At 41.6% G+C, this 18,040-nt stretch overlaps 1 protein-coding gene across 3 annotated transcripts; it reads right to left on the bottom strand.

Annotated features, from left to right (window-relative positions):
- Positions 1–240: 240 nt before the first annotated feature.
- Positions 241–12,384, bottom strand: COPS8 (COP9 signalosome subunit 8). Of its 3 annotated transcripts, none has more exons than XM_007184773.2 (8): positions 12,227–12,384; positions 11,092–11,162; positions 9,865–9,913; positions 8,530–8,662; positions 5,186–5,293; positions 3,003–3,065; positions 1,997–2,044; positions 241–1,270 (listed from the first exon to the last, which is right to left on the bottom strand). In XM_007184773.2, the coding sequence occupies exons 1-8, from the start codon at positions 12,302–12,304 to the stop codon at positions 1,191–1,193; spliced, it is 630 nt and encodes a 209-aa protein (XP_007184835.1). In that variant the 5' UTR covers positions 12,305–12,384; the 3' UTR covers positions 241–1,190. The 3 variants fall into 3 exon arrangements, with proteins under 3 accessions (XP_007184835.1, XP_057407758.1, XP_057407759.1); XM_057551775.1 differs by having other exon boundaries at positions 1,997–2,038; XM_057551776.1 differs by lacking the exon at positions 1,997–2,044.
- Positions 12,385–18,040: the final 5,656 nt, after the last annotated feature.

Raw genomic sequence — 18,040 nt, 5'->3', positions numbered from 1 at the left:
ATATCAAGGTTAAATAAAACATTAATTGAACAGGTATTTTCATAAATGTTAACAATAGCTGAAATAGCCAGTAAAGTCTATTTAAAATGAGTGAAAAACATGAATCATGTAATTACCACTATATAGGTCATTTCTATTTAATTAAGAAATTCGTAATTTAAAAGAGACAATGACAAACTAGAACACATCCATAGGAAGACAGGATAGTGAAACTTCTAGAAACTACCTTTGAAAAAACAGTTGAAGAATTCAATTAAATATTTATTGAACAAATGCAGAATAAATGAACTAGGGGGTGGTTTTAACCTGAAGATACAATAAACAACTTCAAATATTCAGAGGGCTGTCACACAAAAAAATGAAAGACTTGCTCAGTATTTCTCCAAAGGGCAGACCTTGACCCAAGGGCTAAATATAAGCAACCAATAGGCTGCAGGACAGTCGTACAAAGTGTATCACTTACTAGCTTCTTTCCCAAACAATGCATTCCACACTTACGCTTCCCTTCTTCTGAAAGGAAATATTACAACTTAATACTTCTCATGAATGTCTTTAATAAGTTGCATTTTCACAGCAAGCCCTCCACTGCCAGCAATGGATGTACTCACACTCTCAGAAAGAAATCTAAAGTTCACAGGCTGGTTTACTAGGAAGACAGTCTTTGCTCCCCAGCTCTATCTCAGCATTTTGTATTTGTGATTCTCAGGAGGGGAGAGAAGAAGAGCATATTCTCCAAAGGGGGTGAATCAGAGTCCCCAGCACTTCAGATACCGCCCCTGGGGACAGTCCTCCTCAAACCCCAGATGCATCACTGCAACTATCAACCTGTGGTAGAGATGGGAGTGTGTTGTGAGCCGGGGCAGAAGAAAACAGCTGACAACCACTGTTCTACACGAGGCAGGAGAGCTGCATTTTACGACTCACTAGGAGATATAAACTGACTGCCTAATACTGATGGGCTCCATCCAAACTGTCAAATATTACAAAATGAGAACTGTTTCAACAACCATTCAGCATGTTTAAGGACAAAATATATATAATACACTTTATATTATATACGTATTTTATCACATACTCAGTAAGGAATGCTGAGGTGCTTAATGCATCCAATAAAATTGAAAATAAAAATTTTACATTTTTCTGCCAGTATTTAGGATGCTGAAGGTGGATCTTGAACTCAGAATGGTAAGTCAGTTTTCGAGGAAAGCCACGTAATCGGTGAGTCTGGCTAACTGCTGTTCATTGGGGATGGGCGGGACGGGGGCAGGCTCTGCGCGGTGGAGAGAGAAACACACTCAAGTCAGACACCAGGGCCACAGATCTTTGGTACTGCCACCCCCGCCCTCCAATGTCTTTAATTTAACAATACGGAAACTTTCTTAGCTTTGCCTTGATCTTGGACATTTAAAAAAAACAAGCCAAGAAGTGTCAATTCTTATGAGTAGTTTTCCCAAACTGGGAGTAAAGGCATGTCTGGCTTTGCTGTTACTGAAGTTTTCCACACGAAGGTTAAAAATACTTTTAACAGGTAATCCGTCTACCAGGGGAACATAGCTCTTCTTGGAAAGACCCTCCCCACGTGACATTTACTTCCATAGTCACCTAGGGCTAACCACATGCCAGGCACTCCTCTAGACTACTCAACTGTCAGTGAACAAAAAACCCACAACGGACCCCATCCCCCAAAAGTTTACTTCTAACTTTTAAGCTACCACGTGTCAGCCTGGGGCCGTGTCTGCATCAGTGCTGGTGAGAAGCTCAATCACGCCTCCCCTACAGGACACCCTGCAGCCAGGCCAGAGGGGATCACTACCTCCAGGTAAGCTACAGAGGGCAGCCCACACGTTCACGGTTGTAACCAGATGTACTATTATAAATACCAAGTTAGGATTTCATCCCTTTGTTTATAAGATTAGAGCTAAGAAAAATAAATACTACAACAGCAAACAAGAAAAAGAGTGAAACAATTTTTAAATGAGCATATGAAAATACATACCTGAAAAGGGAATAAACCTGTTAAAGGAAACATCCAGGGCCCCTGCAACTAAATAAAATGTAGAGCCCAATTTACAGAAGTCATTGTAAAGAACCTTCACATAGAACATGTCATTTTTAAGGCAGTGGCATTCAGACAGAGACAACAGTTACGCTCTATTTTATTACACTGGTTTTTTACTGCAGCAGTCTTCTCTCACCATCTAGATTGACGGGACCCCGTCTCATCACTCCTCTGCACCCTCGCAGGTCTGCGCACATGGTGGTTTGTGCGCCACTTTACCGTGGGGTCAACAATGCCTAACAACAGGGATTCAGAGCAGACGGAAGGAACTCTGGGATGAGGCAGATCAGAAGGTTTACGGGTGTGGGCACTGCGCCCAGCTCTAAGGACAGGGCAGGAAAGGCCACTCCTGGTGAGCGGGAGGGAGTGGCGCCTCCTTGCAGGAAGGAACGTGGCTCATTTCAGAGAGGAAGGCCGAGGGACCAGGAATTCAGGTGGAGACAATGAGGACAGGCCAGATCATTTAAGGCCTGTAAAGGCCAGAGACCTTAATTTTGTGAAAGTTAAAGCCACTGAAAATCTTGTTTAGGAGAAGAGTCTATGTGTCTACAGCATGAGGAGAAAAGGGGAATTTCTGAATATTTCAAATATCTTTTTAAAAGGCAATAGTTTAGATATTAAGAATAAGCAGTTAGAAATGGCCCCATAAAAGAACGAGAGATTAATACTTATTAAAAATTAAGTTGTAATAAGGATTATGAAACACTCACATAAAATAGTTTATGTACGAAGTACATTAAAAAAAAAATTAAGGTAAAAGCAGGTGACCTTTAAGATCCCTTCTACCCTAAGTGTCCATCCTATATCTGTATTTAACATGAGTCACTCTCATTTTGTTAGTATAGCAGAATTTTATATCAAATTATTCAAATTCAATGCCTGAAAAACTTCAGTGATCTTACAAGAGTTCAGTGCTGCAAGACGGATGAAGAGCGCCACCTACCTGGCTTTTTGGGCATGACCATCCTTGTGGTGGAGTCGGCCTGCCATCCTTGTTCTAGGATACCTAAAAATGTGTATTTAACACAGAAATGAATTAAAAAAACCAAAAACTTTTCATTTACAAGATTCACAATCTTTCAATGACACTACTTGTATGGGAGACCTGACGTGTGTAGATTAACCTGTAATGTGTATTTTTACTAGAAGGGTATACTAGAGACGGCATTCTCATGGGAACTTATTTTTGAAATATTTCTGAAACATCTATGATTTTATTCTATCAGGCTGATATAATCACTAACAGATGATTAGTTTTCTATAATATATATATATATTATAGTATTAACCTGATCAAACCTTATTAAAGATAGACATAAGGAAGACTTATTTAGTATTTTCTATTATCATTACATCAGTAATAACAAAGACGATGGTGATAATAAAAACAACAGCATACATACACAACACAGAGGGCTGGCCAATAGGTACTGTGCTAGGTGCTTTTACAGGGATCACTTTACGTAATCACCACAACAACTCTGTAAAGGGGACATATCACCATAATTGAACAAACGTGGAAAAGGAAGTTTAGAGAATTCCAGTAAATTGCCTTAGGTCACATAGCTAGCATGGGGAAGGGTACCAGGATTCACACTCAGTCAGTTAAAGAGTATGGACTCTGGGATATACTATTTATTAGATAATAAATTATGGATCAATTTCAAAATAGTCAAAACAAATAAATGTTTGTATTAGTAAGTAACAGTATGATTTACTATAAGAACGTTCATTAACCTGCCGTCTATGCGTCTAGAACTGTGCTAGGCCTTGGAAATTTATAATCTGTGGTGCTTAATGGAGCTCATATTTTGACTGGAGAATCCAACATATCCATCATCATAAAACAACGCCACAAGGCACATGCAGTACTAATATTCTACAGAAATCTAGCAAGGGGAGGGGACAGTTTGGGCATGGCCTGAAAAATGAAAATGCAAAAGCACGTTTGGAAACCAGTGGCTAAGAGTGGGGTGCAAGCACCTAGGTTACTGTTAAGAAATGGTGAGGGAAAAGTTGGGCTGAAAAGGGATGCTGGGGTGAGACCACCTTCACCACGGAAGAGTGAAACAGGGATTTCTAAATGCGAGCTCCAGACCAACTAAAACTTCCTTCCCTGAGAAAACCCGCCAACCAAACCCTCACCTAGCCAGTGCTGATTTTCAAAGGAAGAGAAATAATTTAAAGACGTTACAAAGTTTAAGCTCAGAATTATGAATATAATGTTACCCACCTGGCACGTTTAGAAGAAAATAACGTGCACATCCTTTACCTTCTTGCATCTCACGTTTTCTACCACTTGTAACAACTATGCTGTAACCTGGGGCTCAGGTGTGGGAATGTTATCGAATGCTTGACTCTGTACCCCATTCGCTACCTTTTTCTTCCAGTAACTCACTGTTCTCACCACCTTCCTTTTCCCTCCCACTCTTAGTCAACAGCAGCTCTAATTTTTCCTTCCCGGGCATCAACTTGGAGGGCTCACTATCATTTAGCAGGGCTCAGGAGTTGATCAAAGGTCTTAGAGATAAAAGTAGAAAATATTCAGGGGTCAGACCATGGGTACCATGATAAGAAATAACTACAGGAACATCAAAGAAGTTCCATAAGGAAAGAGCTAGAATAATCACATGCAACAAGCGTACATCTCAAAGACACAGTCAAATTTTAATTTCATAAAAATGGCAAAGCACTCCTTTACAAAGCTCCTGTTCTAAGACATCTCTAATTGGTGCCTGTCTTTGGCAAAAAGTGCTTTAGTAAACACAAACCCGAAATTTCTTATCCACACGCATAAGTCAAAAAAACTCTATGAACCAAAAAGTTTTCTTTAACTCACGTGGTGGCGAAATCTGATGTGAACCCCCAAGTCTTACGTACACTCCTCCCTCATGCCCACTGTGTGGAAGTGTGCACTCTGTGCTGCCTGCAGAAGTACGAGCGGGCTTGGCCACAAGGTGCGGGTTGCCGGGGTTTGTGCAGTGCGGGTCTCCCATCCCCTTTCTAAAGAACACACACAACCTAAACTCCAAAACACATCCTGTTCCAATGGTTTCAGATAAGCGACCGTGGACCTATAATTTACACTTCCGTTTTCCTTGAGAGTAAAAAGTAAGCCCCAAATACCTTTCACAGCCTCTTCCACGGGAAGTCCAACAAAGGCGGCGAAATCGTCGGCGATGATGGACGTATACGCCTGAGAGACCAGGGCGAAGGCTCGCCTCCGGGTGGCATCTATTGCGGGAGGGGAGGTTTGGCAAACAGTGAACCACAAGAGCCGGCATGTTTGAGACACACAATTAAATTCTTCCATCACTGTCCTTGTCCCAATTTGATAAGCACGACTACATCAACCTAAAGATTTCCATGTTTACAGGTACAGCTGTAGGCGCCTAACATGTAAGAGGGGCTCAAATACTGCTGAATAAACACATGCATTTCTTATACTTCCTCTTAGGTCAAAAAATCTCAGGTGACAATAAAAATTACAAAGATGGAAACAAGTTAATATACACAAGACTCCAGCTCTAAGAAAATTTCATTTAAATTTGGGATACATTGGGATGTCTATTTCAAAATTTTTCTTTTATCTCACTTATAAAAACTAGAATGAATGGAGCAGAAATTACCTAGTCCCATAATTAGTGGTCCCTTCTCATCAGGGCCTCTGATATAGGACCACACCTGGGAGTTGCAGAGCAAACCCTGTAACTAGAGCACCTTCCTAACTTTCAAGTCTACTCTGAACTCTTGCCGCCATTCAGGGGCAAATCCCGAATGCCTGAGCCTCACAGAAAAGGGGCTGCGAGCAATTCCAGCAACAAAACCTCCTCCCTGGAGACCACATGTGGGATTCCCACCCCCGCCCCAGGCTTAAATTTCCACGTTAAATAACTCAGGAATGAGGCAGAGCCAACAACCAAACGGTAGGAAGTGGAGCCCAGCTGGCCCGTCTTCCCGCCACCGCTCCCCGAGTAACACAAAGGATCCGCCACCTGCCTTCAACATGCTCAGGAAGTATTCTGGGCTTCACTTTCCACACTCAATAGGCAAGTATCCACGCACAAGATGGCCCTGCAACATAAGAACATCTGCTCTCCACCCCGGGACCCTGCCTAACAGCCACACCAGTCCCCGCAGACACACTTTGCTCCAAAGCAGCCTGCTGGCTCTCAGAGAAGCCTTACACCTTCTCAGCCCCGGGCGCTGGGTTTATTATGCTGCTGCGTGGTCTGAACCGCCCTCCTCTCTTCTAGTCCTAGGTCTGTTTATGAACTCTCCCTGTGGCACTGGAGTCACTGCCATCTCCGCCCTTCTCTGAACTCACAGTAACGTTTACTTATTAACAAGCAATCTTTTACCACCTATGGTGTACACTGCACCCCTCCCCACCCCATCATCTCAATTACATCCGGAACGTCTCTACAGGAGGGCTTTTATATCTTTATATCCCCCGAGGGGCCCAGCATCTCTAAGGAAGTATGTGCTGAACACAGGCTTGTGGAAGGTCTCACCAGGACCCAAGCGGGCCCGACCCCAGCCTTAGGCTTTGTGCTCCCAATCTGCCTTAAAAATCGCGGACGGTCAATCACGTTTCGTCATTTCTCACTGAGGCTGACACCCTCCCTGGCTTTCACTGAGCCACTGTTTGCTCCTCTTCCAATTCCTTCCTTCTTGCTACCAGCTCTCAGCAAATGACCTTAAGTCAGACTTCTAATACAGCTTAGGGATAAAGGAAGTTTTTCTGTTCAAGGCTGCAGACATTCAGTGGAAAAGAACCGAGAGCAACAATGAAAGAGGAAAATACAAGTGTGCACCAAAAACTACATTCATTCGGTAAGCTTGCCAATTTTAAAAACATTCACTTTAGTTCAAGTACTCTGGTCAGATTTCAGATTTGAAAAACATGGGGAACAGAACAAGAATAGAATGTGAATGAAAGAGAAAAACAGAATGGAGAGACGAGAAACACACAAGGGGACGCACAGCAGACTGCCAAGGAAAGCAGAAATCAAGGCTCAGTGACCCACAGCATCAGTCAGACACTCAGGCGGCTTTTAACCTCTCAGCACCAATGAATCTGACATCCGCATTCTCCCCAGTCACTATGTGGCCCGGGAGATCTATGAGATGTGTGACCTCAGGAGGGCACACGTTACAACGACAAGCTGGAAGGTGGAGTGAGTTGAGCTCGTACCTCAGATTGCTGGCAATTCATCCTGGGACAGTCCTGGGGAGACCCTAAGAGAATGCTCATTCTTTCGTTCAACAAATACTTAAATGTGCCTATTATCTGCCAGGAACTGCCAACTGCCGGCACTGGAGACACAAGGGAAGGTGAGCTTGCGGTCCTTCCCAACCCACCTCTGCCCTTAAATTCCAGGGCGGATGGCCACCCAGGCCTGTGGCATCTGGGCTCCCTTACTCGGTGAATGGGCTTCTGCAGGGCAGGGAAGGTATTTCCTCTGCCCTTCCCTGTCTTGCTCTGGCTGAAGCTCTGTATCCCAGCTCCTCAGGGCTTATGCAAAGAGGTTAAGGCTGTTTTCAGTGCGAAGACCCGAAGCTGCCCCTACCGCACCAGGGCAGCTCAGTAATACTCCCCACACCTCCCTCCCAGCCAGCTGCTGGCCCCGGGCTCCCGCTCATTTCCCCCAAGCTTAAAGTCAGTGCCTCCTGTTTTCTCACTCACACTGCTCTGCTTTACCACGCCAAGAACCAGGTACACCTCAGAAGCAATCTCTACCTCCTGCCCCCTGAAAAGCTGACACGCCCTGCCAGTGATGAGCAATTCTCAACAACTTCTGCTCGCTGACGCCTCCAGAGCAGAAGGGCAGACAGTGAGGGCAGACCGTGACCAGAGAAACAAGGTGACGAGAAGTAAGGGTACAACAACATATAAGAGGGGGAACCAAGAAGACTGGAAGCAAACGCTGGGGGTGGGAGAATGGAAAGAGAGAAGCACGGTGGAGTTTTGTTGCAGGATCAGTGCTATGTCGCACCAGACTTGCAATCTTTCAGCATGATTAAAAAAAGTTCGAGCATCTGTGTACTGAATTGATTAATCATAAATCCAGAAGCTGGAGACAACCCCATCAAATGCTGAGGTCCACAGAGTCCAAAGCAGTCTCTACTTTCAAACATGCGGGCTTGAAATCTTATCCAACTCATGACTTGGACTTACTAGAATATTACGTTTCATTTCAGTAGCAAAAAAAACCACCTCTTACTGACACGCAACTTCACTTCTAGAATTAAATTAATAGACAGTGAGGCCCTCAGCTGCCGATATAAACTCAAGCAACGTGAAATCAAAGCATGATTACAGCAAATCTAAAAAAGACTTCTGAAAACCCTACTCACCTAGCAGAGCGTACCTATTTTCACACACATTATCGACTTACTTCAACACCCCGGCACCTTAGGGGAACAGGTCTAGTCTGACTTAATTCTGAGCCACAAAGAAACACTACCTCTAAGTGCCTCCATGATTGGCTGGACCGTCTCAGACCACGGGTGAGCGCTGATGGTGGTATAGATCCCAGGGAAATCTCTCTGCCAGATTCTTTGTCCTACCGACCAAATTCCCCCAAGTTCAGAATTTGCCTGCAATAAATATCATTGCCTCATTTGAGGATATTCACTCTGCACACATACCAACAACTGTATCTTAAAACATAATTCAACATTTCTTTTAAGAGGTGTAATTACTTTTTCAGCCCAACCACTATCAAAAAGGTTTTCAAATGCTTTGAACAGTACTGTAGAATTTATTTGCATGTTTTATTAACAGAAAATTAAGGCATGAGAAAGTAGTCCAACAATATTTCACAAATAAGTTTAGGAATTAGTTATCTGAAACATTGTTTTTTGAAGATATACATTTACTTACATTTCATATATACTTATGTATAATATACAGAACATGTACTAATCCACATATACATGTACATAAAATACATGTATCTATTCTTAGGGCAAAAATAGTAGCAAAATGGCTAATAATATAGACTCCCAATCTAAGATGTCATAAAATGTAGCCTAAGGATAAAGTTCCCACTAATATCACTGAAACTGTGCATCTAATTTACAGCTTTATTTTAAACCAATGAAGCTGGAGGAACATTCCAAACTTACTTAATAGAATGTGGAGGAAAGAAAGAGAGTATAAATGCTAATCTGATCTGCTGCTGAATATCAATAATGAACAAAGGAATTTAGGTGAATTCTTACTAATGCTCTGTGAATGGACAAAAAATTCACTTCACATTTAAGCTAGACACAGTGAATCACCTGAAATTAAAAATTTACTTCATTCCATCTTGGAAGAAACTTTTAAGTGAGTTCATCTATTCTCACATGAAAAACAAGAAATCTAAAATCCTAATTAGCAAAAATAATCTTAATGCTCTGAATAATTATTATTTTTAGAGTGTTCTTGTAAATAATACTGGTTGCAAAATAAATACCATTATAGGAAACTGCACTAATCAGTTAAAAAATAAAAACTAACAAAAACCAAACTTTTACCTAAACTGACCCAGTTGTTTATTGCGTAAAGTGACACTTCTACGAAGTGTCTTAAGAAATCTGATGAGCAGAAGTTGAGCACAGATTTCTGTACCATCCAAGGGAAATTAAAATTTCTGATTAGAGGAATTTGTAGATCTGTTCTTAAACTTTAATACCAGTTTAATAACTATTTCTGTGATCCACATGAAAAAGAAAACAGAAACTTTTAAGAGATTGCTTTTGAAATGAATGTCATTACTATATTAAAATAGTAAGGTATATTGAAGACTACTTACAGATTTTATAGCAGGTGGTATTCTTTTCCAAAGATATCTTGCATTATTCCTAATTTACATCCCCCCAAGAAAGAATAAGCAATTAAAAAAAATCACCTCCGTAAATGTTTAAAATTCTAGATCCCAGAAGCATACTTTAAAATACTCTATAAAATACAGAGTGAAATTCATATAATGAATTTATCCAGGGGAAGTAACAGTGGTTTTCCAGATAAAAGACATGAAATATTTTTACCAAAGTAATGTTTTGCCATTTTTAGTGAAATTTTTATTAATAATACAGATCTTAAATTGAGGCAGCACTACAAAGACTTAAATAGAACTGCCTAAATAATTTATTCATATATAAAATAAACAAATTCATACACTTTCAGGGTCCTGGCATTCCGTGACAATATACACAGTACACAGTGCTTTTCTCCTTATCATGACCCCTCGTCCTACTAGTGGATATAGAGCCACCAAAACTTCAAGGTAGTTTTTTTGTTTTTTGTTTTTTTAAAGAGTTCGCAAGCTTGAATGACATCAAGCATATGACGACAGATTATAAAACAGGAAACAGATAATTTATATGCTACGTGAATAATGAAAATCTCAGTTTAGTTTAAAAGGTATGAAATGAAAAGGCTTAGAAGAATTTAAAACAAAATTTCACAGTAACCGTCAGTGGGTTGCAGAACTACAAGGGACTCTTTTTGCACAACCGTACTTTCCGACTTTTCTTCAATGAACGTGAATTAGGAAAAATTAAAAAACAAAAACCTTTCAAGAACTGTCATACATGTTAGTAGCAAATTCCTCTTAGTCTTCTCAATCTTCCCTTGCAGTTTCTCTCAGTCTCAATAGAGACTGTGAGTTAAGTACACAGTTTAAACAGTTAAGTAAACTTTACATGTGAAGTTAAGTAAACAGAGGTCATAAAAGACAGAGGTTTTATAACAAGAGAATAAAGAAAAGATCAATAGATTTAAAGGAATTTACTGACAATGCAGTTTCTCATAACAAATTGGAATGTTTTTTACAAGGTATATGTAGCACAGGTGTATTTTAAAATAACTCAGCCTAATCATAATTTCTTAAGTCATGATTCAATATACGAAATAAACATATTAAGTATTACACTGAAAAGTATAGTTCCTTGTGCCTATGCTTTAGTGATGGTACTTCAATGCAAGAATAATTTCTTGAGGAAGATGCTTCTCTTAGCTTTAGATAAAAGGTACTTACATGTCATTATAAAGCAGATATAAAGCTAGAAGCTGACCATACACTGGGGGTGTAGCAATTCCTCCTGGAGCCTGTAAGGTCAAAAAACAAAAGATAAAAGCCTCATTTATTCTTATACTTTTATATTTTTAAAAGTATTTTCTTAACTCATCTAAAGAGTAAGTATATTTTATAGTACTTACTATTACAGATGGAGAAACAGCTTAGAGAAGTATCTCACACTAAAAACCCAGAGTATTAAGTTTAGATCTGTCATCAGATGTGATTTCTCCCCCTCTGGGCCTCTGTGTCTTCATATGCACAAGAGTATTTAAATGGGATCCCTTTCCCAGTTCTCAAATTCTTATTTAAATAGCCTCACTATTATAGAAAGTATTTCCAACAGATTCCTAAAGCAATATGATTCTGCCCATTATACCAAATACGTTGAATAGCTACATAAATGAGTAATAAAGAGAAAAACATCACAGCTGAGTTACAAAGACACTACTCCCCTCATTCAATTTTAATTCATTCAGAAGACATCTATCAAGTGTTTGTTAGAGAGCGGCTGCTTCTTGGCAGTTGCCTCCTTTGGTTAATTAGCTTTTTATACCAATGCTATAAATGTCTTTAAGTGCCTTTCTAAGAAAAAAAAAACAACAACCCTTAATTACTTTAGTAGTTGCATGATATAACTTTCACCTGCTCTAATGAAAACAAACGGTAAGCTTCAGTGATAACAAGAGACTAAGAAGGGTTTTCCGAATAAAAGGTTACAATGATCACATTTTCTTGGTCCGTGTGTATGCCTGCACAAACGTCTTTAATAATATCCACATTCGCCACCTCTCCCCACAATGGGGAGGAAAGAGATTTAGTTTAATACGAGAAGCATAAAGGATGTTAGGAGCAAAGATGCACAGCGTTTTCGGGCTCACTAGCTTAAGACAAACAACAGAAAGCTCCGAGCGAGTTCGGGGAGGCCAGGCCTGGATGCTTCGCCTTCGGAGCAGGCCCCGGCGGCCCGGACCCCACACGCCCAGCTCCCGCGCCCGCAAGCGGCCGGCCCCAAGCCCCGCGGGCCCCAGGCCCCGTTACCCTGGAGACCGGCGCGGCCCGAAGCCACGCGCGACCCCACGAGGCGAATGGTTACCTCGAGCTCCTGGTTCTCGCACTGATCCAGCAACTTTCTGAAACTAAAAGAACTTTCCGCCATCACCGCCACTGGCATCTTCCCGGCCGGTCCCGCCACCAAACCTCCCCGCCGAGCCGGACCTCAGACTGTCCCTCGGGGCGTCGCGCCCGCGATGACGTAAAAGCTGACGGTGCCGCCGAGCGCCCATGCGCAGGCGCCTCGTTGATTCCGCCGCGTCAGCAGACATCCCTGCGGTCGGGAGGGGATGCCACCGCTCTGGCCGGCGCTCTCGGTGCTCTGGAGGACTGGCCCGGCCTCCAGGGCAGCCGCTCTCTGAGCGCGCAGCCAAAGCCGGGGTGGGAGGGGTTTTGTGCATATTTGAGGACGATTAGACGTCTTTGCTTTGAGGCCATGCAAATTTAAACGTTCAAAACCTAACTTTTGGTTCCTCCCGCACCTACTCCTTCAGCAGCCCTCTTACATCGGTGAAGGCGCTGCGGTGCCCTGCGGGGCTCCCCTCCAGCGGACCTCACGTCCCCACATCCGAGGGAAGCTGCGCTGGCCTGGACCTCCAGCATTGCCTGAACTGCAACGTTATCCTGACTTCCGCTCCTGCCTCCCTCCAGGCTACTCCCCACACAGCCACCGCAGCCGAAACGATGCTTTCGGAAACATAAATCAGATCTTGTTACTCTGATGAAAATGATAGCATAACAACAAATTCCTAAAATCCAGTCTTTAACATTGCTTGCAGGGCTTCAAGATCTTATTCCCAGATCCCCTCTGACTTGCTCTGGCCATCCTGGCCTCCTTAGTTTTCTGCCCGGTGCTTATCGTTAGCGAGCATTATGTTGTGAATTATTTATTTACATCTTTGTTTTGCTGCCCTTGGCTAGGCAGCCAGGGAAGTGACTTCCATTTGTCCCATGTTGCAGGGCTGGCTACACTATTTGTGGGCCCAGAGCAAATTGAAAACGCAGGTCCCTTGTTCAAAAAACAGGGGAAAGTACACTTAAAGCTATGTAATGTAAAGCTTTTCCCTATATTCACAGTGTGTCTTTCAGAGTTTCACATCATTTCAAAAACTTATTTAATATCCTAAGTAAAGAAAAAGTAATAAAATATTAAATTATTAGCATGAATTTTACCATCCATCTTTATGCGAAGCCCATTAAATTTTATTTTATTTTAATTAATTTGTTATTGAAGCATACTTGATTTACAATGTTGTGTTAGTTTCTGGTGTACAGCAAAGTGATTCAGTTCTATATATGTGTATATATATTCTTTTTGATATTCTTTTCCATTATAGTTTATCACAGGATATTGACTATAATTCCCTGTGCTATACAGTAAGACCTTGTTGTTTATCCATTCTATGTAGAATAGTTTGCATCTGCTAATCTCAAACTCCCAATCCATCCATTGTGAAGCCAGTTTTAAAAGCAAATATAAGTGCATTTAACTGATATGTGGAATCACAGAAATCACACAACTTGTATTTCATAGCTCGTACGTGTGTGTGTGTTTTATCCTTATCAGGACCATGGGAATGCTTCACAAAATGAACCCAACTGTTTTAACCACACTTTGTTTTTTGCACAAGCCCTACCAGCACTCCCTACCTTAGTTAGGCTTATTGATGTGTAAGGGAGGACTGAAAGCAAAAGGAACTATGGGTTGCCCTATCTTGCCCTTCACTGTTATATTATTGTTTTCAAAACAAAGGAAAAGTTAGCATCATACAAGGAAGTAATACAAGTAAGAAAGAATATGATCCGGTTCCTTGATTATTCATGTTTCTTAGGACACCATTGTCTACATTACGCATTTGAAGCGAATTCAGGTTCCAAGGGAAAAATGTGGCCTTTCAGGGATGTCAGCACCCAGCGTACTCCATTGAAGACATAACACAGTTGCCTTGCACTCATGTTGAGTCTTGGGTGGGTGAATTCTCACCGTTGGGGATCCACTGAGAATTCTAGATTCATGGGGTATTTTAAACACGCTTTGGAATGGCAGACAACATACTGCATGTATCTCTTTGCTTGTGTTTCCATTGTCCCTGTGGACTTCATTTACCAAACCCAAGCTAGAAGATAAAATTATTAAGGATGCTAAGACAGTGATGGCTTTACTGATTATTTTTGCAGAATCAACACTGTTTCCATGTGGAAATGATTGCGTTTAGTAATGCATTGGATGGAATATAAAAATAAAAAATGACTACAAAAGTCCCTCGAAGAATAGCCAACCTTAAATAGGAAGGTATCAAATAGCTAGTATAGCTAGAGATATTTTGAAAGAATAAAGCAACAAAGTTTCATTAGTCATGCAAAAAAGAGAAGGACTAAGGGCAGAATGATTCTGAGATCATTCTGCAAAGTTTGAGGAGCAGGATTTTGAATTTTCAACATGTGATAATGGCTCCCAGCCTATTTCTGACTAAGAAGGATTCAGTGGGAAGGCGGCTAACACAGAACCCTGAAATTTCACCTGATTCCAGCAGTTTGATCATTTAAAGGGAAAACTATGATTTTAAAGCTTTGGCAGGTAATACGGGTTGCTAAAAGATGAAGACAACAGATGGTTTTTTTTGCTGACCAGAAAATCACAATAAAGCTTTGGAAATACAATCACAGGTCAGAGGTAGAGTTTGGGGTGTCATTCAGAGGACCAAACACTTCTTTAACAGCCAGGTACAGGGATTTGGGAATTGGAGGCTGGGAGCTACAGAGGGGGAAGGAAGAGAGTCTTGGAGAGGGAAAGAGGGCTCTGGGTGTGAGGGGAATGGAGTAATTGGGGGCCTACGGTGAGACTTGGCTTACATGCAGAGAATTCCAAGTGACCGTGAAGGGCTGATGGATTTCCAGGGCTACAGTGGCTGATATTCAGTTTTAAGTTGTTACTGATGGTGCTGCACCTATGTATTTACCCCCAAACTTTCAATAATGGAGTTAAGGGGTATGATAAAGGGCAGTGTGGTATAGAAGGCAGTAATTCCAGGAGGTAGGACTCAGAAGAGATATAAAAACGCTGCAAAAGCAAGACAGCAGAGAAGAGGCCACCAGAAGGAAGATCTGCTCCCCGGAGATGCTGCCTTGGGGGTGGCGGGAGGCTGTTTTTCCCACTGCGCTTGGGATGAAGGATGGGTCATCATGCGGCAGGGAAGCGTGGGCTCCTGAGGCTGGAGAGTGTAGGTGTCATACCCATTACCCTTAGCTTAGCCCCCACTTCTGCAAGCTGCCCCTCCTCTCCCAACGTTTCTCAGAGGAGAAGCACAGTTGTCATCAAGGGGTTGGAAATGGGAAGATGGCTAATTCGGAACTCCAAAATTTCACCTAGTTCCTAAGGAATCCACTGAAACAACTAGAACTAATAAATGGGTTCAGCAAGATTTCAGGAATAGATGATCAATATACAAAATAATTGATTTCTATACAGTAACCATGAACAAACTGAAATTAAGAAAACAAATTCATTTACAATAGCATGGAAAGAATAAGATACTCAGGAATAAAGTTAACACAGTAAGTGCAAAATTTATACTCTGAAAACTATAAAGCAATGTTCAAAGAAATTAAAGAAGGCTTAGAGAAATGGAAATGCATCTCTTGTTCATGGATTGGAAGACTTTATATTATGATGGCTATACTACTCACATTCAGATTTAGCGCAATCCTGATCAAAATCACAGCTGGGTTCTTTGCAGATATTGACAAGATGATCACAAAATTCCTATTCAAATTCAAGGGACAAGGAATAGTCAAAACAATCTTGAAAATTAAGAACAGTAGGTTTCAGACTTCCCTGGTGGCACAGTGGTTAAGAATCTGCCTGCCAATGCAGGGGACACGGGTTCGAGCCCTGGTCCGGGAAGATCTCACATGCCGTGGAGCAACTAAACCCGTGTGCCACAACTACTGAGCCTATGTTCTAGAGCCCGCGAGCCTCAACTACTGAGCCCGTGAGCCTCAACTACTGAGCCCACGTGCCACAACTACTGAAGCCCACGCGCTCTAGAGCCCGTGCTCCGCAGCAAGAGAAGCCACCACAATGAGAAGCCCGTGCACCGCAACAAAGAGTAGCCCCCGCTCACCACAACTAGAGAAAGCCCATACACAGCAATGGAGACCCAATGCAGCCAAAAATAAATAAATAAAGTAAGTAATTAAAAAAAGAACAGTAAGTCTCACACTTTTCAATGTAAAAACTTAACTACAAAGCTATAGTAATCAATACACGGTAGATATGTAGGTCAATGGATAATTAGAGGAGATATATAGATCAATGGGACAGATTGAGAGTCCAGAAATAAACCCTTGCATTTACATTCAACAAATTTTTGACCAGGCTGCCAAGACCATTCTGTGTGCGAAAGAATAGTCTTCTCAACACATGGTGCTGTGACAACTAGATATCCATATGCAAAAGAAAAAAGTTGGACTCCTATCTCATACTAGATACAATAATAAACTCAAACTGGATCAAGGACTTCAATGTAAGAGGTAAAACTATAAAACTGTTAGAAGAAACATAGCGTTAAGTCTTCATGACCTGGGATTAGGCACTGGTTTCTCAGATATGACACCAAAAGCACAGGCATCAAAAGAAAAAATAGATAAGTTAGATGTTATCAAACTTAAAACCTTTTGTGCTTCAAAAGACACATCAAGAAAGTGAAAAGACAACCAAAGAATGCAAGAAAATTTTATAAATCATATGTTGGATAGGAGACTTGGGTTTAGAATAACTCAAAAGTAGAGTGGCAAATAACCAAATTTAAGAATAGACAAAGGGTTTACGTAGTCATTTCTTCAGAGAAGATGCACAAATGGCCGATAAGCACATGAAAAGACACTCAATGTCACTACTGGTTAGGAAAATGCAAATCAGACCCAAAATGAGATATTACTTCCCACCCACTAGGGTGGTTATAATAAAAAAGGCAGAAAAATGTGTTGGTGAGGATATGGAGAAGTTGAAACACTTATACACTGCTGGTGGGTCTGTGATATCGTGCAATTTCTTTGGAAAACAGTCTGGAACTTCCTCAAAAGTTTAAACATAGAGATATCATGTGACCTAGCAATTCTATTCCTAGGTATATATCCAACAGAAATGAAATTATGTCCACACAAAACTTTTACGTACATGTTTATAGCAGCGTTATTCATAACAGCCAAAAAGTGAAAACAATCCAAATATCTATCAGTTGATGAATTGATAATAAAATGTGATATATCTGTACAGTGGAATACTATTGGGCAATAAAAACAGTAGAAGTACTGACATGTGCTACAACCTGGAGGAATCTTGAAAACACTGTGTTAAGTGAAATAAGCCAATTGCAAATGACCAAATACAGTATGATTCTCTTTATATGAAATATTCAGAATAGGCAAATCCATAGAGACAGAAAGGAACTGGCAGGAGGCAGCAGCGCCTGGGGAAAGAGGATGGGCCACAAAGGACCAGAGCCATGGGTGGAGTTTGCTGACAACACAGGTCTGCATCAGAGTTGCAAGGAAGCAGCTGCAGCAGTGGGCCAGTCTTGAACCAGCCCTCCTCTGTGGCAAGGACCTGGGCTTCACACTAAGGGTGGAAAATAAACTCAGCTCATGGGCAGCTGCCTCTGTCACAGGGTGAGAAGAACAGGCAGGGAGGGAAAGGGATGCATTTTTAATTCCTGAGCCATTGAGAACTCTCAGCAGAGTTGAGGAGTGTATTAATTCTGATGGGTGGTCCTCTGGAGGCCCAGGGATTTGGGGGGTGCCGATGTGGCCAAGAACAGGAAGGTAGTACTGATGTACTGCCATTGGCCCATTGACT

Source organism: Balaenoptera acutorostrata, chromosome 8 (assembly GCF_949987535.1).
Source record: "Balaenoptera acutorostrata chromosome 8, mBalAcu1.1, whole genome shotgun sequence".
Lineage (NCBI taxonomy): Eukaryota > Metazoa > Chordata > Mammalia > Artiodactyla > Balaenopteridae > Balaenoptera > Balaenoptera acutorostrata.
Note: the sequence above shows the minus strand (reverse complement) of the source record. Positions and strands in the feature narration are given on the sequence as shown.

Excerpts from the sequence above, each read along its gene's own strand:
- COPS8 (XM_007184773.2), bottom strand. The coding sequence starts at position 12,304 with ATGCCAGTGGCGGTGATGGCGGAAAGTTCTTTTAGTTTCAGAAAGTTG. Across the intron at positions 11,163-12,226 it reads GCGAGAACCAGGAGCTCGAG|GCTCCAGGAGGAATTGCTAC; the intron begins GTAACCATTCGC and ends TTGACCTTACAG. Across the intron at positions 1,271-1,996 it reads CAGGTTTATTCCCTTTTCAG|AGCCTGCCCCCGTCCCGCCC; the intron begins GTATGTATTTTC and ends TCCACCGCGCAG.